This window comes from Stenella coeruleoalba, assembly GCF_951394435.1.
Source record: "Stenella coeruleoalba genome assembly, chromosome: 2".
In the NCBI taxonomy this organism is placed as follows: Eukaryota; Metazoa; Chordata; class Mammalia; order Artiodactyla; family Delphinidae; genus Stenella; species Stenella coeruleoalba.
The window spans coordinates 157,471,545-157,496,012 of NC_137147.1; the positions used below are offsets into that span (position 1 = coordinate 157,471,545).

General features: G+C 45.0%; 2 protein-coding genes across 2 annotated transcripts in view; one reads left to right on the forward strand and one right to left on the reverse strand.

Moving 5' to 3' along the window:
• Positions 1-24,468, forward strand: part of FBH1 (F-box DNA helicase 1) — a 142,164-nt gene that overhangs the window by 108,368 nt on the left and 9,328 nt on the right. The gene's annotated exons all lie outside the window — the stretch shown is intronic.
• Positions 6,322-24,468, reverse strand: part of IL2RA (interleukin 2 receptor subunit alpha) — a gene marked incomplete at its 3' end in the record, with an annotated part of 37,520 nt that continues 19,373 nt past the window's right edge. Inside the window, exons 2-8 of the mRNA XM_079913759.1 lie at positions 13,774-13,956; positions 12,064-12,177; positions 9,458-9,679; positions 8,233-8,319; positions 7,819-7,890; positions 6,555-6,621; positions 6,322-6,433 (exon numbers count right to left, since the gene is read on the reverse strand). Coding sequence (XP_079769885.1) covers positions 6,322-6,433; positions 6,555-6,621; positions 7,819-7,890; positions 8,233-8,319; positions 9,458-9,679; positions 12,064-12,177; positions 13,774-13,956 — 857 coding nt within the window. The remainder of the gene's footprint in view (positions 6,434-6,554; positions 6,622-7,818; positions 7,891-8,232; positions 8,320-9,457; positions 9,680-12,063; positions 12,178-13,773; positions 13,957-24,468) is intronic.

Consider the following 24,468-nt stretch of genomic DNA (forward strand, 5'->3'; position numbering starts at 1 on the left):
GGTGCGTGGGCTTCAGTAGTTGTGGCACGCTGCCTCCGTAGTTGTGACTTGCGGGCTCTAGAGCACAGGCTTGGTAGTTGTGGTGCACGGGCTTAGTTGCTCCACAGCATGTGGGATCATCCCGGACCAGGAATCAAACCCATGTCTCCTACATTGGCAGGCGGATTCTTAACCACTGGCGCACAGAGAAGTCCCCCCTTCTATGGTTTAACAAGGCCTCCAGGTGATTTTGATTTGCTCATCCTTGTGCTAACAGTTTGAGGATCACTGGTGTGACCTTGTCCATAATCACATGCTCTCCCACCCCACTCCACCCCGACTTCCTTCTTTCTTTCCTTCCATAAACATTGAACGTATTGCTCCCTTATCAGTGTTTTTATGACACTTCTTTGAAAATGTACACATTTGCACATTGTGTGTCTGTCTGTAAACATCAAATTCGTGCTGGCCAAACACAGAGTATCATTTATAGTAATCCAAGAGAAACTAACTCTTGAAGTGGCCCATTAGTCATGTACAGCTGAAGCTTTTTGACCAGAATAATCCATTACCTAGGATCTAGCTTATCCCCCTTCTCCTGACATTATCTCCAGTGAAATCTTTTCAAATATTGAAGCTCCGCAGTTCCAAGGGCTTGGTTGTCCTCTTTTGGTATTACCCAAAGACTATTCCCCCATGGACTCTGTTCTTTAGAAACTCAGAATTGAAGGTTCAGTGGAGGGGGGCTAGTTTAGAGCACTGAGCTAAGGTCCAAAGCATTCCTAGTTACCAGTCCAGAGTTCTTAGGGGGCATTCATTAAAGGATGTGATCAGGAGAATGGGCTAGTCAACCAGAGGCTGGGAAAGGACCTACGTGGACCGAGGAGCAAGGTCCAGTTACATAGGGTAGAGAGCGTGTGTGTCTATTTACATTAGTGCTAGAGTTTTCCTTGGGATTTCTAAACTGGGAAGTTGGGATGAACTTAGCATGAAGCTACTCTTCTTTGTATTATACATGGCATGGAGAGAGTTCCATGCCGGTCATGCTTTAATGAACACATACACATGAAAATGGGACCAAGAGTTCTGGTTTTTCCTCCCTGTTCCTCCAGTAACCTTGGACTTGCTGCCTACGTGCAGGTCAAGCTCGCTCGTTGATACTACAGAGCTGGCTTCACGATGGGGTTGCAGGTGCCTGGTGTCCTGTGATGTGACTTCAGAGCTTTCCAGAACCCATGGGATCAGGAGATGCCTCTTGGATGAGTGTTCAGCTGCCTTGATTTTGATTGTGGTCCATGACATCTGCAGGTTCTTCCTGCCCTTGGTTTTCTAGATTGTCCTTCTATTCTTCTTCCTGTAGTGATATAACAAGTCATAGTCATGGGTGTAATGCCTCACCAAGAAGAATGTGGTCTGCGCCCTAAACGGATGTGGGTGGAGCATTCAACAAAAGCCCCCATTGACCCGCTAACTTTAAATCCCACCCCGGGATATTGTGACCTTCCCACATGCTGACCACCCCTCTAGAGATCAAGACTGGCAGCCCTGTGGTCCTCACAGCGTGATGGTCCAATCATTGTGCGGTGAGTGGGGCTGAGAAAGAGCCTGAGACCCAGACCATTACAGGTATGGAGGCTGGGTGGGTCTTAGGGAAGGGGCTACAAGAGGGGGTCTGCTCCAGGGCTACTCCCCATGGGGTACATGACCCTCACGTTACACGTCATCCTCGTGTGTAGTGACAACAGTCCCCGTAACACTCTAACATCTGGTGTCATCCCCAAGTCAACCCTCTTCCTTAACCCTCACTTCTGATCAGCCACCAAATCCTGCTAACTTGACTCACGTATTTCTCGATTTTTTTCTCCTTTTTTTAAAAAATTTATTTTTAATTTATTTATTTTTGGCTGTGTTGGGTCTTCGTTGCTGTGCGTGGGCTTTCTCTAGTTGCAGCGAACGTGGGCTTTCTCTAGTTGCGGTGAGCGGGGGCTACTCTTCATTGTGGTGCACGGGCTTCTCATTGCAGTGGCTTCTCTTGCTGTGGAGCACGGGCTCTAGGCGCATGGGCTTCAGTAGTTGTGGCTCGCGGGCTGTAGAGTGCAGGCTCAGTAGTTGTGGCGCACGGGCTTAGTTGCTCCGCGGCATGTGGGATCTTCCCAGACCAGGGCTCGAACCCATGTCCCCTGCATTGGCAGGATTCTTAACCATTGCGCCACCAGGGAAGTCCTTTTCCTCCTTTTTAACTTATGTCCACTGACCTAGTTCATGCTCTCCTCGTCCCCTGTGTGGATTTATTCCATCGTAACATAATCAAACTGCCACCACCATTACCCACTGTAACTCCAGCCTCTATTGTGGCCAGACTGTTCAGAGGGCCAGTGCTACCATTTATCGCATAATCGAGCTTCTGTGGCTCGCTGTCGTCCTCAGGATCGGGCCCGAGCTCCTCAGTCTGGCCTGATCTTCCAGGCCTTGGTCCCTGGCCATTCCCACAGCACCACTGTCACCACTGCCCCGTGCACTTTACACCCCAGTGTTCAGAACTGCTAGATCCTCCCAGACGTCCTCGTGCCCTTCAGGCTGCCTTACTTCTCCTCCTGCCCCTCTGACTTGCAGCTTCTCCTGCCGTTCTTTATCTGGCCGCTGGTATCAGCTCTGAAAGACTTCTGGGTGTCCCCATATAGGATTAGGTTCCTTTCTCTTCGTTCCTGTAACACCTCAACCTTAGGCTTTAACAAATTACATTTAAAGTCTCAATTCTTTTCCCCTTCTCCTCCACTGATCTGTAAGCTCCTGAGAGCAGGGGCCATTCGTATTCATCCTTAGGCCCCTGGCAAGTGCCTGGTACATAGGAGATATTCTCGTAGTCATTTTAAAATTGAGATATAATTGACGTAGAACGTCGTGGAAGTTTAAGGTGTACCATGTGTTGATTTGATACATTTATATATTGAGATGTAATGAACACCGTGGTGTTAAAGCTAACACTTCCATCACATCACATAACTGTCATTTCTTCTTGGTGGTGAGAACATTTAAGATCTAGTCTCTTAGCAACTTTTAAGTATATAATACAATGTTGTTGATTATAATCACCTCTGCTGTGCATTAGATTCCCCAGAACTTATTCATCTTCTAACTGCAAGTTTGTACCCTTTGACCAGCATCTACGTAGGAGATACCCTATCAAAATTTTTTGGAAGTATACAGAAGACAACAGCTGCCTAAAAGGAATAATAAAACCAACTAGCTGTGCTAAGGGGTTTTCATGAATTGAAAACTCCTAGTTTTCTAGCTTGCGCTGTACCATAAGAACTTTCTTTGGTGATGGGAATGTTTTGTATCTATGTTGTCCAATAATGTGGCCACGCGTGGCTATCAAACACCTGAAATGTGGCTGGTGCAACGCGTAGACCGAATTTTTAATTGCATTTAATTTATTTAAGTTTAAACTTAAATATCCACACGTGGCTAGTGGCGACCCTATCAGACAGTACAATCCTAGACTTCCCCAGCCCTTCCTCAGCCCATGGGAACATCTGGTTACTTCCTAATTTGCTCAGAGCTCCCATGGGGCAAGGCTCCAAGAACTGGTGTGTTGGCAAATGTTTAACAACCAGCTGTCTGAAAAAGGCTGCCTGTTTCCATGGTGTAAAAACTCCCACCACTCCCAGTTTCAAGCTACCTTGAATACAGAGTTGGGGAGAGATGTGCAGTATAAAACCATCATATAGATAGTATTTCCTCGATACAGATACACAGATGCAAATAACCCTGAGAATAAAGTAGTAAAATGCAGTAAAACAATTAGAAAGTGATTAATTTTGAGTACTTATTAACTTTCTCTTTTAATAAATTTATTTATTTATTCATTTTTGGCTGCATTGGGTCCTCGTTGCTCTGCGCGGGCTTCTCATTGCGGTGGCTTCTCTTGCTGTGGAGCACAGGCTCTAGGCTCGCGGATTCAGTAGCTGTGGCTTGTGGGCTTCAGTAGTTGTGGCATGCGGGCTTCAGTAGGTGTGGCTCACGGGCTGTAGAGCGCAGGCTCAGTAGTTGTGGCGCACAGGCTTAGTTGCCCCGCGGCTTGTGGGATCTTCTCGGACCAGGGATCAAACCCGTGTCCCCTGCATTGGCAGGTGGATTCTTAGCCACTGTGCCACCAGGGAAGTCCCTGACTTTGTTTTTAATATAATTTATTTAACTGTAAGTTTATATAATTTAATTTTTAATAATGGCTATGCTTAAAAGCAGTTCTCAAAATTCCAGAACATCTAGCTTTTGGCTCTCAGGAGCTGGGGTAAGTCAGCTCCCAGTAATTGCTTTAAAAAAATTTTTAAATCAAATGTAGTATTTCTGTTTGGCCCCAAGAGGGCACCATCAGATGAAATTCAATTCTAGGAAGGCTTTTGGACCAGCTCTCTGGGTCAGTTTGAGGTGTCTGTTTAGGTCTCCTGGAAGATTGCAATTCTGGGAGATCTTGGAAACTCATATAGTTTCAGGCAGTTCTTGTTTTCACAACATCAAGTGCAAACCTTTCCCACTCCCAAATAGCTTCATCCCTTTGTGTCCGAAGGTTTGGGTCTTCAAGCTACCAAATACAAAGATCCTTGATAGGTATTAGGTCCTGTCAGTGAGGGAAGGAGAGGATCTGTCTGTGCAGTAAAAATAGCGTCTTGGGCAATTTACCTGCATCATCTCACAGAATCCTATAAAAACGCCTCAGGAATTGGCTAACACGTAGAGGGATTGGTAGGTTGCCGGTATGCGAATAATTCCTAACACGGCAACCCTAGAGGGCTTCTCCTTTGCGTTGCAATCATTTGTGCTTTTTAATTGACAGAAGGAAAACCAGGAGTTTATCGTGGGTCTGACGATCAAGATAAGAACGGAAGGAATCTGATGATTTCTCTCTGGCTAGGCAGGCTGGGGGGTCGGAGGGCTTTGGTTCTTGGCGGGGGGTGGGGGGGTGACTCTCTGTCTTCTCAGGGTCTTCTGGGGGGTTTATATCAGGGTTGGCAGAGTGCACCCGGTGAGGAGGGGGTAGGGGATGCCCTGGGAGGTGGGGAGAGTGACAAGCTAGGTCTCCATAGTCCTCTGTCTAAAGGGAGGGAGAGACTGACTCTGTGTGTGTGTGTGAGAGAGAGAGAGAGAGAGAGAGAGAGAGAGAGAAATGATTTCACTCTCTTGATTCTTAACACTTAGTGCAGTGGGTCTCAAAGTTTGGTCCCTGGACCAGCAGCATTGACATCACCTGGGCATTTGTTAGACGTAAATTTTCAGGCCCTACCCCAGACCTGCTGAATCAGGGACTTTGGGGGTAGGCTTGGCAGGCTCTGCTTTAAGAAGCCCACAGGGAATTAGGAATTTGGGATTAACAGATACTATATATAGAATAGATAAAGAATGAAAACCTACTGTATAGCACAGAGAATTATATTCAGTATCTTGTGATAACCTATAATGGAAAAGGATCTGAAAAAGTATATATATGTGTATTTATATATATCTGAATCACTTTGCTGTAACCCTGAAACACTGTAAATCAACTGTACTTCAATTAAAGAAAACAAGCCCCCCTGGGAGATTCTGATGCACTCATGGTTCAGAACCACGGGTCCAGCTCTGGGTTATCGAAACTGGATGTGTATGTATTAGATGCGACTGAGGAGCTTTTAAAAAGTACTAACATCCCAGTAACAACAGGGCACACAGTACGTACATTGTGGTCCCATTCACATGAAATGTCCAGAACAGGCAAATCCACAGAGATGGAACGTAGATCAGTGGTGGCCAGGGAATGGGGTGGGGGGGATGGAGAATTGGGAAATGTGGTGTTTCTTTTTGGGGTGATGGAATGTTCTGGAATTAGATACTGGTGGTGTATACGCAACAGTGCTGAAAACCACTGAATTACACACTTTAAAATGGTTAAAATGAAGAATTTTATCTCAATTAAAAATTAAAGTACTGATGTCTGGGGCCCACCCAAGCATTGGTATTTTTTAAATCTCACCGGGTTGTTCTCCTCTGCAGCCGGGAGAGTTAATGCAAATAAGTCCACACGTGGGGTCGCGTGGGTCAGGTTCCCGGCTTAGGGGGCTCTGGTGTGAGCGTCTGCATTGGGGGGTGAGGAGCGCAGGAGAGGACCAGGGCTGACGCTGCCCTTGGTTCTCCGCTGCCAGGTGACAGGGGCAAAGTGGTCCTGGGCACTAGACAGAGGTTGCAGTTTGGGCCTCTGCTGTGCAACCTTGTCCACGTTGCTTAACCTGCCAGAGCTTGTAGCAAAGGTTTCAGGTTGCCATAATGTTCGCAAGATAAGCATGGACCCTGGCATACAGTAGGCGCTCAGTGGATGTTCGCTTCCTTGGCTTTCCCATTTCCCTGCGGCTGTAATTCTGTGGGTCGACTCTGGGAAGGCGTGCACTGGCCAGTTCTCCCTCTGCTGCTCCCCAAACCCCTGGTGGTCAGGGAGGAAGGGGGTGGGCTGGGGGGAAGGGGTCCCTGCCCCGGTGCTTTCCTGCGCGGCGCTCCCCCTCCCCCCAGCGTGGGCGGGGCTTCCTTGCCCACCCGGGACTCACCATTTCTGCTGCCAGGTGAGGCCGGTCAGGAGGAAGATGCTGATGAGCAGCAGGATGCAGCCGGCCACTGTGGACGGAGAGGAAGGTCAGGGAAGGGGGCCCCGGGGCTGAGAGAGCCCGTCCCCTTGTATCCGTCCCCACCTCCAGCAAAGGGCTCGCTGAGAGGCGAGCGCTGCGGTTTTTGCCGCCCTTTTCAGAACGCGGCTCCCTCCCGGCAGAGTTTCCCTGGAGACTCCAGGACTAGGGCCTGGGGGTGTGGACTGGAAGGGCACAAACCTTTCCTCAGGGGGCTCCACTCTTTCTGTGGGGAGCAGCTGACAGGCACCCTCTTCAGAAAGGTTCAGAGTCCCCGGCCTCAGTTAAAGAGGCCGTGAGTGAGGCCCGCGATGGGTAAAAGAAATGTTGAAATATAAAGATGCATGATAAACACTTAGCATCTCCTGAAAGTGTTGTTTCCCAGATGCTTCTTTCCTGTGGTCCTGAAGCTGTCAAGTTATCCATACGTCCATCTGTCTATGTGTCTTAGACGTGCCTCGAAGCCTGTTTTGCTCCACTCACCCCCTCCCCTTATGAGATATAATTGACATGTAACATTGTCTAAGTTTAAGGTGTGCAATGTGTTGCTTTGATACACTTATACATTGCAAAATGTATTGTAATTACCATTTCTTTTTTGGGCCAAGAACATTTCAGATTTACTCTTAGCAACTTTCAAGTCTACAATACAGCATTGTTAGCTGTGATCACCACGCTCTACGTTCAGTCTCCATACTTGCTCCACTTCTCACTGGAAGTCTGTGCCCTCTGACACCCGCCTCCCCATTGACCCCACCCCCAGCCCCTGGTCACCAGCATTCTGCTCTGTTTCTAAGAGCTCGGTTTTGGTCTTTGTTTTGTTTTTTTCTCAAAGCCCGTTTTTGCCTCCCACCAGGAAACACCTGGAGTGTTGGTGGCATGCTTCTCTCTTCCTCTGGTTCCACCACATCCCCGCACCCTGGCCTCCCCTCACACGCAGGTGCCGGGTGTTTTGTCCTCTAGGATCTGGTCGGGAGGCACTGGTTGAGGCTGGTTTGAGACCTCACTCCTAACTCACTACAACCGGTGCCTGTGATTCCGAGTCATGTTACTATCTGGATTCGTCTTTGACTTTTATAAACATTATATAGTGTAAAGAGCTAGTTTATAGTAACTAACCAAGCAACTCACCAACCCACCAAGCAAACGTCCCCTGGTCTCTGTCTGGTGCACGTTTGTCACTACCCACCTGCGATCTGATACTCGGTTGTAAATATGAACATATCCATGGTCGCGGCCACTTCTGTGGGTGTTTGGAAATCTGTGCAAAAGAGAGAGAAGGGTGCTAGTCACTGCTGGTCGTGGGGCTGCACGGGCTGGGAGAGTCCAGGCTTCTCGGGGCTGGGGGCTCGGAAGCCACTGGAGAGCTAGGAGAGACCAGGGGAGCCTGGGGCCAACATCTGAACATTTCGTTCTTCTGCCTCGAGGCGCCGCCCTCATCTTGTTTCTCCTGTGACACTGGCGGTGTTTGAGGACTGGGAGGTTGCCCGCAGGTGTGTGATCATCTCTAGTACCTACGGGCAGCTCCAGGCCAACTCCTCCCCTTATCCTGCATCATGGTTTAATAGCCAACCTTTTATCTTCCAAGAAACTGCAGCCGTACCTGTGGTACCTGCCATCCTCGTTGTTAAGGGAAAATCAGTTTCACTGCCAGGGGGAGCATCCGTGCTCTCCTGAGGCTCTTCATCACCTGGAGGAGAGAGTAAGGATGCTTGTGGAACAGAAGGTGGGGCGTGGAGGTCTCATGTCCACCCCCTCCCTGTCCTCCTCAGCTGACTCCAGATGCACTAGCTGAGGTGTGAGTCTCAGTTCTCGGTTCCCCATTGGGGTCACAGCGAAATGGCTCAGTGGCCACAGCAGAGCAGGAGGGAGGGAATTTTGTGACCCTGACCCTGGCTTTCTACAGAACTCAGCAACTTTCTCCCCACGCTGCCTACTCAGCTCTGGTTTCCTTCTGTGGCTTGGAAATGGGTCATCATAATACAAATACCATCAAACCATTAAACGAAGTAGAAATGCACAAAAGGAGAGCTTTTCTCTGTGACAGGTTCCCCGTTGCTTGTGGACACGCCTGGCGTGCAGTGTGGCTCATGGGGGTCAGGCTATGGGAAAGAAACACAGAAGCCTCCCGAGAAGATCCAAGAGAGAGATGTGGGGTCTGGGAAGCGGGGGTGAGCAAAGAAACCACTAACGGCGTCAAATGGAAGTGACTTTTGACTGTAGAAATAGTAAGACTATTTCAGAATGAAAATAGCAGAAGACCTCAACGTAGGTGGCTTGTCTGCACGTGTGAATGAGCGTGCATGCGTGTGCATGTGTGTTTGTGCTTGAAAAGTCCCTTCCCTGCACATCTGCACTTTGGCAAAGCTCAGGTGGGACTCACACAAGAGGAGGGGGCATGCTTATGGTGTGGCATGGCACAAATAATGGATTTACATTATGTATCAGCAAGTTGGAAATGTGTGCATGGCATGTGGACTTTCCTTTTTGAATGAGGAAGTTTTGGTAGCTTAGAGTCAGAAGGAAAATTTCAGGATCAGCTAGAAAAGGGGGCAGCAGGATCACCAGTGAAGTAGCACCCAGGGGGCTTCGGAAGACCTTTCTTCCTCTTCCATCTCCTGCTGTTTATCCCCATCAGGGTACAGGGGACCTCAGGTGATGAAGACCTTGGAGTTTATCTAGTCTGTTTTCTAGAATGAGAAAAAACAGAGGCCCCAAGAGAGGAAGAGACTTGCGCAAGGTCACGTAGCGGGTGGGTCAGGGATTCCAGGCTGGTCCGCCCGACAGAAGCAGCAAGGTGGTGGACCTGGCGGGGGGCATCTCCATACCTGGAAACTGACTGTTCTCCCCTTCACTTATGCACTCAAGCTTGGGCTGGGTCCACCTCATGCTCCCATAGATCATCTTGCAGGTGCTCTTGGTAGGGCCTCCCTGTAGGGGCCTGAATCCCTGAATGCACTGGTAGTAAACTGTCTGCCCCGCCATGAAATGGTAAATTCTCTTCAAAGGTTCATGTTCATATTCCCATGGTGGAGGCTCCTTGCAGTGACCTGGAAGAGGGAAAGGAAATTCCAAAGGCAAGCTGGGGAGACATTGTGAGTCCAGGTTGCCTCTTCCTAGAGACTGGACCATGGTTCTTACTCTTTTCTTTGTCCCCTTCCTCCCTCCCTCCCTCCCTTCCTCCCTTCCTTCCAGTAAGTATTGATAACATCTATGTGTTAGGACCTTTGCTAGACATGTTGTGAAAAGGCATAAAGACCCAGTCCCCCTGCAAGGAGCAAACAGTGGATCTGGTAAGGAAGCACATACAGGCAGAATGTGGTGAGGATGACAGCCAAGAGACAGACGCTTGCTCTCGGAATGCAGAGAGATGAGCAATTACTTCTGCTGTTGGTGAGAGATTTGATAAGTAGACAGGCATGCGAATGGTGGTCTCAGTTTAGGGCTAAAGGCAGGCTCAAGCCAATCTGGGCCAATGAAGTGTGGAGACCGTCTGGATCCCCACTGCTAAGTGAGTTGCAGCTGGTGGTCATCTTGGGGCCACGGCGGAAGGACTGGGGACAAATCCAAAGCCAGGAGGAGGGGAACACTAAGACGATCTTGGAGAAATGGAGCCTGATCCCTGATCAAGCCATGCCTGAAGCTTGACCCAGGTGGGCCCTTTTAAGGGCTCTGAAAACTCCCATGCCCAGTAACTTTCCACTTACCCAACTAAAACCCAAGCCTGGCTGACCTTTAACCTCAGAGGTCATGTCCTGCTCTGATTTAATCCCAGAATCCAACCCCTGCCCCCGCCAAATCTGGACATATGGACCACAGGTCCCTCTAAGCCCAGAAGTGTGAAACTGCATATATGCTCTGACCTTCCACAACCCCAAGGACCCATATAACCTTCCCCCGTGCCCTCTGTAACCCTCTGCAGCAGGAGGCCGAGTGGTCCCGTCCAGGGTGGTCTGCTCAGTGCAGCACCTTGCAAATCATGACTGAACGTGTGTTTCAGTCTCAGAATCAAATTGCCTTTACAGTCAGTAAAATTCATAACCATCTGAACCCATTTGAATTGGGTTTGCTTCTTTCAAGTGAAAACCTCCACATTAAGACAATCTGTGAAGTATCCCTTAGCCAGAGCCAGCTGTTTATCTCTTGAGTAAGGACAGTAAACTTTGACCTCTTGAGAAAACTTTCAGTAATTGTGGAAGGTGATGCGGGAGAACCAGAGAGAAACAAATAATTAAATGTGTTCGGAAGCCTCGTTCCAGCACAAAGTCAGAGTGAAGAGGGCTGGAAACAGCATGTTGCAGAGTAGTCCTTGGATTAGTCATTGGGTTTTAGTTTTTTTAATTAATAGAAGCTGAAAATAAATTCAGACTAGTTTAAATAATCAGTAGCAAGATCCCTGTTCTAATTCAGGAGACCCAAGGCCTTATTTCAGGCCTATTACGTGAGTTTAGCCAAGTCTTTAAATGTCTCTGTGTCTCAATTTATTCAGTGAATTGAAGTAATATTTCCTGCTCCCCGACTCACTGGCTTCTGAGGTTCAAATGAGATTATATACAATGTTGTAAAGTTCTTCGTAAGGTTATAAAATTAGCATTGGACCATGGGGTCTTGTAAGGTCAGCTGGTCCCCCACAAGGCTCAGGTTTTCCTAATGGACTCTCTTTCTTCCTGATGTTATGGCTTGACTTCAACATTTTTTTTTTTTTTTTTGAGGTACGCGGGGCCTCTCACTGTTGTGGCCTCTCCCGTTGCAGAGCAACGGACTGGGGCTCCGGACACGCAGGCTCAGTGGCCATGGCTCACGGGCCCAGCCGCTCCACAGCATGTGGGATCTTCCCGGACCGGGGCACGAACCCGCGTCCCCTGCATCGGCAGGTGGACTCTCAACCCCTGTGCCACCAGGGAAGCCCCAACGTTATTAATTTTGGGAAGTTGGGGCGGCAACTCACTAGGCCACAGCCTATTAGCTAGGAGGTGTTTGTCCGCAGCTTCCAGAGGCACCAGTGTGGCACCGCCCACTTCACCACCCTGTCCTGTAAGGAACGTCTGGAAGTAAATTGCTTTGCTTGGAGTTCACTGCCTTGTACTTAAGGGGGAAACACAGCATCTCTTTGAGGGCAGGGGTGACCGTCTACTCAGGTTTGTACTGTCTGGCCGCAGTGCCTGGCACAGTTTGTCCCCAAACATGCTTTTTGAATTGAATTGAAATGAAGTGAATTGAATTGAGTTCTATTTGGCCAGTTCCCAAACCCGGAGGCAACCCAGAGCCCAGGTTGGCTGCTGTAAGAGTGGCTTGAAATGCTGAGCAAACAGCCTGCAAACACTACACAATAGTTCTCGTCCACATGACATCCTTAGGAAAGAGGACAGCAGGACAGATCCTCCTCCTCTGGGGCACACATCCTGTACCTGCAAGAGAATGGGTCCCCTCTTACCTGGAAGGTTAGCTTGGCCTGTGGGCTGCATTTGGCTCTGCATTTCTGTGGTCGTTTCTTCATTCTGTTCTTTGAGTCCAGGAGTAACTTGTTTTCCTGGAGTCTTAGGGGAGGCTAGAGAGTATGGATGGAATGAAGAAGATAGCTTCACAAAAGTTTAAAAGAGAACACACTCTTCATGTATTCATTTGCTCAAAAAGAGAGTCTTTCTAGGGTCTGTGATGTGCCAGGCAATATCAGGGGATACTGGGATTATAAAGATGATCCCCACACACCCTGCCCTTGGGGGGCTCTCAGGAGGCCTGTTCCTGGCCAGTGCAGCACTGGCCTGTCAGGCAGGTTTCCTGTACATGATGTCAGTGGCCTACAACGTGTTTCTGAAGGAGCTGAGATTTTTCTGGTGGAATTGTTTGTGTCTGTGTGTCTCTCCAAAAGGGACGCCATTCTGGCCATCAACCTCATCAACACTGTACGTGGGGATGAGTGTGGTAGCGAGAGGAGCTATTAATTCAACAGCCCGCCCACTCCTCTGTTTCCCAAGGCAGTTCATTTAAAAGTTAGAGAGAGGCCCTCCTAAAGCAATGACAATGGTGCAGCCACTATGGAGAACAGTACCGATGTCCTTAAAGAACTAAAAATAGAGCTACCATATGATGCAGCAACCCCACTCCTGGGTATATATCCAGAAAAGACGAAAACTCTAATTCAAAAAGATACATACACCCCAATGTTCATAGCAGCACTATTCACAATAGCCAAGACATGGAAGCAACATGTCACCAACAGATGAATGGATAAAGAAGATGTAGTGTGTGTGTGTGTGTGTGTGTGTGTGTGTGTGTGTGTGTATAGTGGAATACTACTCATTCATAAAAAAGAATGAAATAATGCCATTTGCAGCAACATGGATGGATCTACAGATTATCATACTAAGTGAAATAAGTCAGTCAGAGAAAGACAAATATCCTATGATATCTTTTATGTGTGGAATCTAATCAACAGTGCTAATAAACTTATTTACAAGACAGAAACAGACTCACAGACATAGAAAACAAACTTATGGTTACCAAAGGGAAAAAGTGTGGGAGGGATATATTAGGAGTATGGGATTAACAGACACACACTACTATATATAAAACAGGTGAATAACAAGAATTTACTGTAAGGCACAGGGAACTATATTCAATACCTTGTAATAATCTATAATGGAAAAACATCTGAAAAAGTGTGTGTGTATACACAAAACGGAATCACTTTACTGTACACCTGAGACTAACACAACATTGTAAATCAACTATACTTCAATTTAAAAATTGTGATAAAATGTGCATAACATAAAATGTACCATTTTTAAGTGTACAGTTCAGTGACATGAGCTACATTCACATCACTGTGAACTAGAATTATTTTTAGTTGTTTAGTAATTATTAGTGTAATGTCTGTCCTCCCTCGCTCCCCCCGAAGTATAGGTTCCTTGAGGGCTGGGTCTGTCATATCCCCAAGTATCTGGAACAGGCCTTGGAACTAGGAGACACCCATTCAATATCTGTTCAGTGAATGACTATTCTGGGAACCACCAACATTAGTTTCCACGTAGATGGGGCGGCCCGTTTTTGTCTGTAGGGCCGTGCGAATAATAGCTGAAGCCCTGTCTCCCTCTTTGCTCCAGTTTTTCTCCTTCCCTCCGGGGTTACAAATGGAAACACTTACAGGTGCTGTCGCAGTGGCATCTGTTTTCCCAGGCAGAGTGGCTGGAGTTTCCTGTGCAGCGCATGAAGGGCGACCTTCTGCGGAAGCCTTTCTTGCAGTCACAGTTTATCATGGTGCCCACCTCATACCTGAGGACCTTGAACATGGCGTTTCTGAGACTCGGTGGGTCTTCAAGACAAGCATCTGCCAAGACAAAAAGGCGCCTTAGGAGTCCAGGAGCTTCCAAACATGGGCATATGATCGAATCACACGTTCCTTCGCTCGATTTAAGGGGTTTTGTATGTACCCCGCCGTTTCCTGGAGAGAATCTAAGGCTGTTGAAGTTTCTTTAGAAACCTTCATATCAGAGATGGTTCAGAATTTAACTTCAGCCAAGTTCACCTCCAAACTACAGTGTCTTTCAAACGAAATGAATAGAAACGAATGAGGTTTTATTCTGAATATGCCTCCTGCTGAGCAAGTATAGAATGAGGGGGCACAAGGGACATGAGCAAAGGGAGGGACGAACCACATTGATTTAATTGAGGGATGAGATGTGTCTGTGAGAAATACTTTGAAGGAAATAAAGATTGTCCGACTTTCTGTAATTAATGATTCTGTAAGGTTGTTTATTTTTGAAGAAATATTTGTAAAGTGCTTCACTCAATGTCTGGTGAGTAGGAAATGTGTGTTTCTCACCCACCTACCCACCTCTAAGTTTACCAAATTCCTTCTCACACCACGAAGACCTGACCCTTCCTCGCCCCCCACAATAGTCACTGGCTTCCCACTAAAGACAATTGAATAGTTGAACACCCAACTATTATGGGAGGAAAAGGTGCTGGTCTCATCAGAGCAATGATTCCATTGTATATCTCGCGACAAATTCTCCTGCTTCAAGAGATGAGATTTTTCAGGAAAAAGTCACAGGCTGGATAAAGGAAGCGGACAGGAAGGACCACAGGAAACAGAAAAAAGGGAGGCAGCCAGGGCTCCCACATCTGGCCTTGCCACCCAGCAAACGGGCACAGGGTCCGGGCAGGTTGCTGCACTCGCTGCTGGCAGAGGACCATCTGCCGATCGTCTGTTAATCACTCAGGGTGGAGTGGAGCTTCTCTGAGCCCTCACAGTCCGCCCAGCATCTTGTCATCCTGGAGACCACCCCCAGCCAAGATGCGGGACCCTCCTGACACCCTTAAGAAGGTGAGGTGAGGGGCTTCCCTAGTGGCGCAGTGCTTGAGAGTCCGCCTGCTGATGCAGGGGTCATGGGTTCGTACCCCTGTTTGGGAAGATCCCACATGCCACGTAGCGGCTGGGCCCGTGAGCCATGGCTGCTGAGCCTGCGTGTCCGGAGCCTGTGCTCCGCAATGGGAGAGGCCACAACAGTGAGAGGCCCGTGTATCGCAAAAAAAAAAAAAAAAAAAAGAAGGTGAGGTGAACCTGGACAGCTTGTCCCACCTCTAACCAAGAAGGGACTACACAAAAGCAGTTTGAATAGCTCACTGGGCCAGCAGTTGTAGAGGAACATGTAAAATAATGTAAATTCCAGGAATTATAATAATCATAAGGCAAGAAACACAGCATGGTGGAAAGAGGAGAAGGATAGGTTTCTAAATTGTAGTTCTTCCAGCTTACTAGGTATACAGCTTTATTGTTTTTACGTATCTAAGACTTGGCTTCCTTTTTTGTAAAATGGGTATAATAATTATTTTACTGATTTCTTTTAAATATTACATGAAATAACATATTAAGGTAACTTGCAGAGCACCTGGCACATAATAGGCATAGAATAGATGCTAGTCAGTTGCAAACTATCATATATAGAATGGATAAACAACAAGATCCTACTGTATGACACAGGGAACTATATTCAATATCCTGTGATAAACCATACTGGAAAAGAACATGAAAAAGAATGTATATATGTATGTATAACTGAATCACTTTGCTGTACAGCAGCAATGATCACAACACTGTCAATCAACTGTACTTCAATAAAATTAATTTAAAAAGAAGAAAAAAAAAAGAATAGGTACTAGTTCCGCTCCCTTTTTTTCCTGTCCAGAAAAAGAAAATGTCCAGATAGAGACTCGGCTGAGTTTTACCTTAACCCTTAACTCCTGCAAAAGTTCATCTCTCCCTACAGCCCATGTCATCAGTACCATTCGCTGGCACTTATCATACGTCAATACCAACCAACAATTTAAGTATCGGAAGGTAAATCTGTTGCTAAAACAAGATGTGTGTAATAATCAGAAAAGCCAAATGAAGGAACGAGGCAAGGATGTTCCCTGTTACCACTGCTTTTCAGCATCATATTGGAAGTCCTAGCTAATACAGTTAGAAAAGAAAAGGAAACAAAAGGTATCCAGATTGGGATGGAAGAAACAAAACTGTCTTTGTTTGTAGAAGACATGTTATCTATGTAGAAAATCTGAAAGAATAGACCAAAAATAAAACCTCATACTAATAAGTGATTACAGCAGGGTTACAAGATACAAAGCTAATATACAAAAGTCAACCACTTTGCTAAATACCAGCAATGACCAAGAGGAAATTGAAATTAGAAGCACAATACCATTTACATTAGCACCCAAAAAAGGAAGTACTTGGGTGTAAGTAAAAAATATATATATATATATATGTACAAGATCTACATGAGGAAAAACTATAAAACTCTGATGAAATAAATCAATGAAGAGCTAGATAAATGGAGAGATATTCCATGTTCATGGATAGGAAGATTCAATATTGTCAGTATGTGAGTTCTTCCCAACTTGATCTATAGATTGAAGGCAATCCCAATAAAACGCCCAGCAACTTAATTGGTGGATGACAACAAACTGAATCTAAGTTTATATGAAGAGACAAAAGACTCAGAATAGCTAACACAATATTGACTGAAAGGAGCAAAGTTGGAGGACATACTACCTGACTTCAAGACTTACTATAAAGTTACATTAATCAAGACAGCGTGGTATTGGTGAAAGGACAGACAGATAGATCAGTGGAACAGAATAGAGGGTCCAGAAATAGACCAACTGATCTTTGACAAAGGGGCAAAGGCAATACAGTGGAGCAAAGATAGTCTTTTCAACAAATGGTGCTAGAACAACTGGACATTCCACATGCAAAAATAAAATCTAAACACACATCTTATGTCCCTCACAAAAAGTAACTCAAAATGGATCACAGACCTAAAAGTAAAACATAAAACTATAAAACTCCTTGAAGATAATATAGGAGAAAATCTAGTTGACCTTGGGTTTGGTAACAACTTTTTAGATGCAACACCAAAGGCACGGTCCATGAAGAAAAGAATTGAGAATCTGGACCTCATTAAAATAAAAAAATTTCCAGAGATTGGCACAACATTGTAAATAAACTATACTTCAGTAAAAAAAAAATAAAAGAAAACAAACCAAAAAAAAGGAGTAGGGTGTTTGTTTTTGTGTTATTTTCTTGTTACCATCTGCTTTAAAAAAAATAAATTCTGATTTAACGGAAAAAAAAATTTCTGCTCTTAAGAGACACTGTCACGAGAATGGAAAGACAAGCCACAGACTGGGAGAAAATATTTATATGATAAAGGGCTGGTATCCAAAATATACAAAGAACTCTTAAAACTCAACAGTAAGAACCCTGATTGAAAAAAATGGGCCAAAGTCCTGAACAGACACCTCACCAAAGAAGATATACAGATGGCAAATAAGTATATGAAAAGATGTTCCACATCATGTCATCAGGGAAATGCAAATTAAAACAACAATAAGATGCCACTGCACATCTTTAGAATGACCAAAATTCAGAACACCTAATGCTGGTGAGGGTGTGGTGCAACAGAATCCCTCATACATTGTGGATGGGAAAGCAAAATGGTACAGACACTTTGGAAGACAGTTTTGGCAGTTTCTGACAAAACTAAACATACTCTTAATGTACCATCCCGCCATCATGCTTCGTGGTATTTACCCAAAGGAGTTGAAAAGCTGAGTCCACAGAAAAACCTGCACACGGATGTTTCTAGCAGCTTTATTAATAATTGTCAAAATTTGGAAGTAATCTTAGATGTCCCTCAGTAAATGAGTGGATAAATAAACTGTGGTACATTCGGACAATGGGATGTTACCCAATGCTAAAAAGAAATGAATTCTCAAGCCATGAAAAGACATAGAGGAAACTTTAATGCATATTACTAAGTGAAAGAAGACAATCTTAAAAGGCTATACACTGTATGAGTCCAACTATATGACATTCTAGAAAAGGAAAAACTATGAAGGTCGTAAAAAGAATTGGTAGGTTGCCAGGGAGTAGGGAGGAGGAAGGGATGAATATGTGTAGCACAGAGGATTTTTAGGGCAGTGAAATTACTCTGTAGGACACCATAATGATGGATACCTATTAGTCCAAACCCACAGAATATACAACACCAAGAGTGAACCCTAATGTAAACTATGGACTTTAGGCAACGATGATGCATCAGTGTAGGTTTATCAATGGTGACAAACGTACAATCTGGTGGGGGATGTTGATAATGTGACAATGGGGGAGGCTGTGCATGTGTGATGTCAGGAGTATATGGGAAATCTCTGCACCTTCTGCTCAATTTTACTGTGAACCTAAAGCTGTTCTAAAAAGTAAAGCCTATTAAAAAAGAACAACTTACAAGCACACAATGGACATTCCCTGAGCTAGATAAAATAATTGAAGGGGAAAAGAAAAATAGCCCATGAGGACTTCTGCTTCCGACCATGACAAAATTTATCTTCCTGCTGAAAGCCACTTTAAAAAACAGACAAAATATGTGAACAAGAGTTTGCAGGCATTTAGCAACGGGCAGTGCAGCACAGCATTATTTGAGAGGAAGGAAGCACATGAAGTGAGCCCACCATTGCCATGGCTTTCCTCCTGGGGCACTTTCCTGCCAGGTAGCACCAAAGTGGAGCCAGCAGAGTGGTGGCCTCACTGACCTGAAGGGGGAAAAAATCAGAGCCCTAGGCTGCTGGCATGGGTGGAATTTGTGGGATGGGGCTCTAGAGAGGAGGGGGGCAGAAGTGTGTGTGAGGATACTCTTCGGGTTTTTAATCCAGCAGCTGGGCTGAATATGAACAGGGCAGGACCCTGTGACTTAGAACCAACTCCCTGCTGTGGAGACTGAGAGAAGAATAGTTATACCAAATTTTATTTACAAAAACAGGCATCTGTTGCCTGTTGCCAGTTGTGGCTATATTTATATCAGAGAGTAGATTTCAAAGTAAGAAACATTAGTCACAGATGACTTGGTTGGTTCCATGAAATTACTGAGAAATCTCCAAAATAACTATGAGAACTTATCAAATTTAGCGATCTCAATATACAAAAATCACTTGTGGTTATACTGTGAGCAACCAATTAGAAAATTAAAAATTTTAAAACAATCCCATTTACAATAGTATGAAAAGACATAACATACTCAGGAATAAATTTACTGAAAACTCACAAGGCCTTTAAACTGAAAGTTCTGAAACACTGCTAACATAAAGAATTATATAACTGGAGAAATGCACAATATTTATGGATTGGGAGTTTCTTTTTTTTTTTAAAGATGTCAACTTATCTTAAATTGATCAATAAACTTAATGCAATTACAATAAAAAAAATCCAACACACTGTTTGGCAGAAATTTGGCAAGACACAGACCTAGAATTTTAAGACAATCTTAAAATGATGTACAAATTTGGAGGATTCACATCATCTGATATCAAGACTTTCTATAAAGCTTCAGTGACCAAGACAGTACATATTGATAAAAGATAGACAAATAGAATAATGGAACAGAGTAGAAAATCCAGAAATAGACTGACATAGGTATATTCAGGTGATTTTTTGCAAACACACCATGGCAATTCAATGAGGGAAGGGAAAATCTCAACAAATGCTTCTGGAACAAGTGATAATTGTATAGGGAAAAAAGAACTTTACTCCACATACAAAAATTAATTTTATTGTATATTTAAACATAAAATATCCATCCATACACCAAATCCATACATTATAGATGTAAACATAAAAGATAAAACTATTACGTTTCTAAAAGAACATAAAGGCAAATAGCTTTGCAAGCTAGGGATAGGCAAAGATTTCCTAGGGAAGACACAAAAAGCACTAACCATAAAATAATAGTAAATTTAAAACTTCTGCTCTTCCTAAGGCATTAAGAACATGAAGAAATGAATGCTACAGGTAGACTGGGAGAAAAATCTTTGCAACACATATATCTGACAAAAAGACTTGTGTCCACATTATACAAAGAACTACAAATCAATACTAAAAGTCAAACAACCCAATAAGTAAATGGGCAAAGACTTGAATGGTCACTTCTCCAAAGAAGATATCTGATTATCAATAAGCACTTGACAATGTGCTGAAGACATCATTAGATATCAAGAAAAAGCAAATTGGAAACCACCATGAAATAGTCCATTAGAAAGAATGGGTAAAATGGATAAAAGATTGACAACACCAAATATTGGCAAGGAGCTACTGGAACTCACTTCCATTACTGTTGGGAGTGTAAAATGATGCCAAAACTCAAAGTTTTTAAAATGAAGTTAAATATATACCTGCCCTATGATCCAGCCGTTCCACTCCTTGGTATTTATCTAGGAGGAGTGAAAGCACATATCTACAAAAAGACTTAAGCAAAACATTTATAGTAGCTTTGAATAATCTCAAAAACATTATGTTGAACAAAAGAAGACAGACACAAAATACAAACACTGTTTGATTCCATTTATATGAAGTTTACGAAAAGACAAAACTAGTATGCAGAAAGAAGTCAAAGTAGTGGTTGCTTGTGGTGGGTGGGGATTGACTGGAAGGAGACAGTAGGGGGATGGAAACATGAGTGTACATCTTTGCCCTGCTGACAAATTGAAATTATAATGGACTTGTCACAGTTCAAGTCAGGGGGCCATTGAGGACCCGGTCTCAGACATGTCCCTGCACCACTGAGAACTTGAATTTTCTCTGAACTGCATCAAACTTAAGGACACCACCAGCCATTTTCAAAACAATATCAGCCAGCAGCTGCAACCTTATGGTCTCAAGGTCTCCCCTTGAAATTATGCAACCATTTCAGACCCCAACCAATTCTTACTCAATAAGCACCCTTACTGCTTGCCAGCTCCAATTATAATTCTTGATAGACAACTCATGTCACTAACTGTAACCTTGTGGGGGTTTGCCTTTATAAGTGTCCCCTATTTTGTAGCTGGGGAAACAATTCAAGGTCTTCTTGAATCTGTGTCACTGGGGCATTCCTAACAAACCCCAAATAACACCTTTTTATTTCAATCAGGTCTCCGTTTCTGAAATTTTGGTTAACAGCCCAGACTCGTCAAATTGTACACTTCAGATCTGTGCATTTCACCACATGTAATTTTACTTCAAAAAAATCATTAAGAAGTATATTGAGCAATTCTCGTGATTATCCACTAGCACAAATAATCAAGGATTGACCTCAGCCGCATTTGGAATCTGATGACTCAACCACAAACCAAGAGAGTTTCTAAACACAGAAATTTGAAACGAAGGCAGACAGATTGCCTTCGGGGCAACTTTGTGTCCTTAAAAACTATTTACATGATGATGTGCTTTTCTAAATTAGGCCATGGGAATTTCCAGGATCATCATAAATTAGCCTGAGCATCTGAGGTGGTCATGCGGGGACAAAAGAAATTTCCAGAACTTCTTAACTCCCACAGACTTGCCTTTTATAAAAGCATCTTTCCTGGAATCTAGAAGCACTGAAACTTCCCTGGTCTATAGCTAAGAACTAGTAAAGAACTTGACTATAACCCTTTTCCCTGGAACCACGTGAAGAGTGTTCCAAGTATCACCTTAAGAAAGTGTGTGTGTTGGGGGCAGGGGAGTGTGCAGGAAAGGTAGACCTGGGGTGCCGGCGGTGTTTCTTTTAACAGGAATAAATCTGGGATTTTTAAAAGCCCTTCTCAGGGCGGTGTCGTAAAAGAAACAGCTGTACAACATCTTAAAGAAAAGGATGAAAACACTTTATCTCTCCTGAAATCTTGCAGAGGAACATTGAAGGGCAGTTCTGTTTATGTGACTCAGCAAAATGTCTTTACAGCCTCCTTCCCCATATTATCACTTACAAATTTTCACACAGCATGGCAGCTGCCTCATTCTCTAGTTTTACTCCAAAAGCTCTAAAATTTCTCGAAATTCAGCAAACAGGGGCTGTTTCTGCCTTTACTCTTGCACCCACCTTTCCAGATCTATTTCTTGCTTCCACCAGAGGCTCTGACTTTCTAGCAGAAATTATTCTCTGCTCTCAGCTCTGGCCCATTCTCCCAGCTCAGGAGGCAAATGCAGAATTTTTTTTGGAAGGTGGGAAGGGAAATGTTTTCTCTCTGTCATTTTTAAGTATTGGTGCATTTCCAGATTGGATGTCATTTTCTCTTCTGAGAGCTTTGAAAGTGTGTGCTGCCTGCAGATTGGAGGAAAAAATTGAGACTACTAGCCTCGTGTTGGGACTTGGGGTGAATGCTCAGAGCTGGGACACTGGGGCCCCTGGAGGGGTCCTACCATGGGCTCCGAGGAACATTGCTGTGGTCTTGCCTCCTACCTTTTATGTAGGCAGAGGGGAAAGAGAGCCAGTAATTATCATTCATCCTGAAAAATCCCAAGGGATTTTCCCGAAGGCCTTGCATTGAGAGTTAAACTGAGCTCTTCTGATGTTGAAAGTGTTTCACATCTTATTTCAAATTTTTGCTAAGAATGGTACCTGGAAAGACACAGGCAGGACCCCATATGTCCCACCCCCTGCGCCCACCCAGCCTCCATCCCTGTCCCTGAAACACTGTCCCAGGTGCATCCTCCCTTGGGATATCTGTAGGCTTGTTGCCTCCAGGAATTCCCGGCTCAACTGAAATGCAGGAATTCATTGCTGCCTTTGACTTCTTCAGCCGACATTAGCGACAGTAATTGAGAGCCACCTTGCTCTGGGCTGTGTCACCGCACAGGTCTGGGAGGAAGGTGGCTGAGGGTGACGGACCCTGGGACACGCTTCGTCTTTTTTTCTGTGTTGTTTTGCCTTTTGTTTTCCCTCCACTGAATTGCTAGAGGCTCACCTCCTCCATCTCACCACGCCCATGCTAGGGAGGGAAAGATTAGGCATTCGTAGGTTACACAGCAACAGATTTAGGGATTCAGACCAGCTTTTGTGTCTCCCAGGCGTCTGCTCTCTCCTTTCCGCCACTGTTCCCAGAAGGACAGTCGTACAGCTTCTACTGCTTGGGTTTCCAATAAAAGATGAGAAACTTGGTGAAACGAGGCACTCCCTTCTCTTCCTCTAAGTGGCCTGTCACTCACTAAGAGAGACAAGAGATGCAGACCAGGGCTTCCTGATTGGATCTGGAATGCTGACACCCTTTCTCTCATTTAGCATATGACCTCAACTCCACTCCCCTAAATAAAGCTACCCCTTGGTGTCTTGCTGTTTTGTTTTTAGAAGGGAACAGAACTAAGGTAAATTTTGTGCTTATATATTTTTGTGTTCCTCGAGTTAACCAGAAATATCAACACCTGGAAGGCAGTCGGTCCTTTGAGCTGGGAAGTTGGTTTCCTACAGCTGGTAGGACTCTCTGCTTCACTTGTTCACAGCAGAGCTTCTCAAACTTTAATGTGTGCACACGTGGCTTGGGGGGCTTGTTAAATGCACATCTGGGCACAGTGGGGTGAGTGTGGAGGCTGAAACTATTTCTCTCGAGCGCCCCAATGCTGCAGGGGCTGTAGCCGCACTCGAGCGCCCCAATGCTGCAGGGGCTGTAGCCGCACTCAGCACCCAGCAGTGGCTGCCCCGTCTTCCCCCCTCTTCTGCCCCCTCCGGAGGGCCCGCCTCCCCAAGGGGACCGAGAGCGGGGCCCTCAGGCGGGGCTGAATCTGCTTACAGAACACTTCGTTCCCAGGCAAAGCATCTAAAAGGGTGCAGTGAGAGCTCCCCTGGCTGGAGGAAAGGTGGGTGGGTGAAAATGGCTGTGGGCAAGGTGATTTTTTAAAAAAATTCTTTTCTGATGTTGTTCAAAATGAGAGAGCACTCATCTGGCCCTTGTGGCCTGTGTAACGTGAAAGATAAGGAAAAGGAAGGGGCTTCAAAAGGATGTGGACAGGGTCTGAGATAAGATTCTTTGCTCTGTGGATGAATCAAGGTCAAGTTTTGTTTACCCGTACAGCCCAGCCAGCACTGAGTGCATGGCTTCATCTTTGTGTCCTTCTGCTTGGCCGTCTATACAATAGGGATCGGGGATGAACATTAGAATAACTCACTAAGCACAGAAACTTCTAGATGATGATTTACTAAGCTTTATGCAAGGGACATAGGAGTCCATCAAGAGTTTGGGGCACTGGATAAAGAAATTGTGTCGTTCTTGACCTAAAGACATTCATCTTCTGTGTCAGATCTGAGAAGAAGCCCAAGATATACCTAATGTCAAAGACAGTCTCCAAATTCCTTGGGAAATCCACCCAGCAGTCTGAGCCTTATAGAAAGCGGGTGTTTTGGGTTCAAAATAAAATATTATAGGACATGTTGACTATTCCTCTCAATAGGATCCCAGGATCTGAGAGCTGGGAGAAACCCCAAAGATGATTTAGGTTAATCTCCCCTTTTGTTGATAAGGAAACAGCCCGAGTGCCGTTCCTCCAATTGTGGCAAAC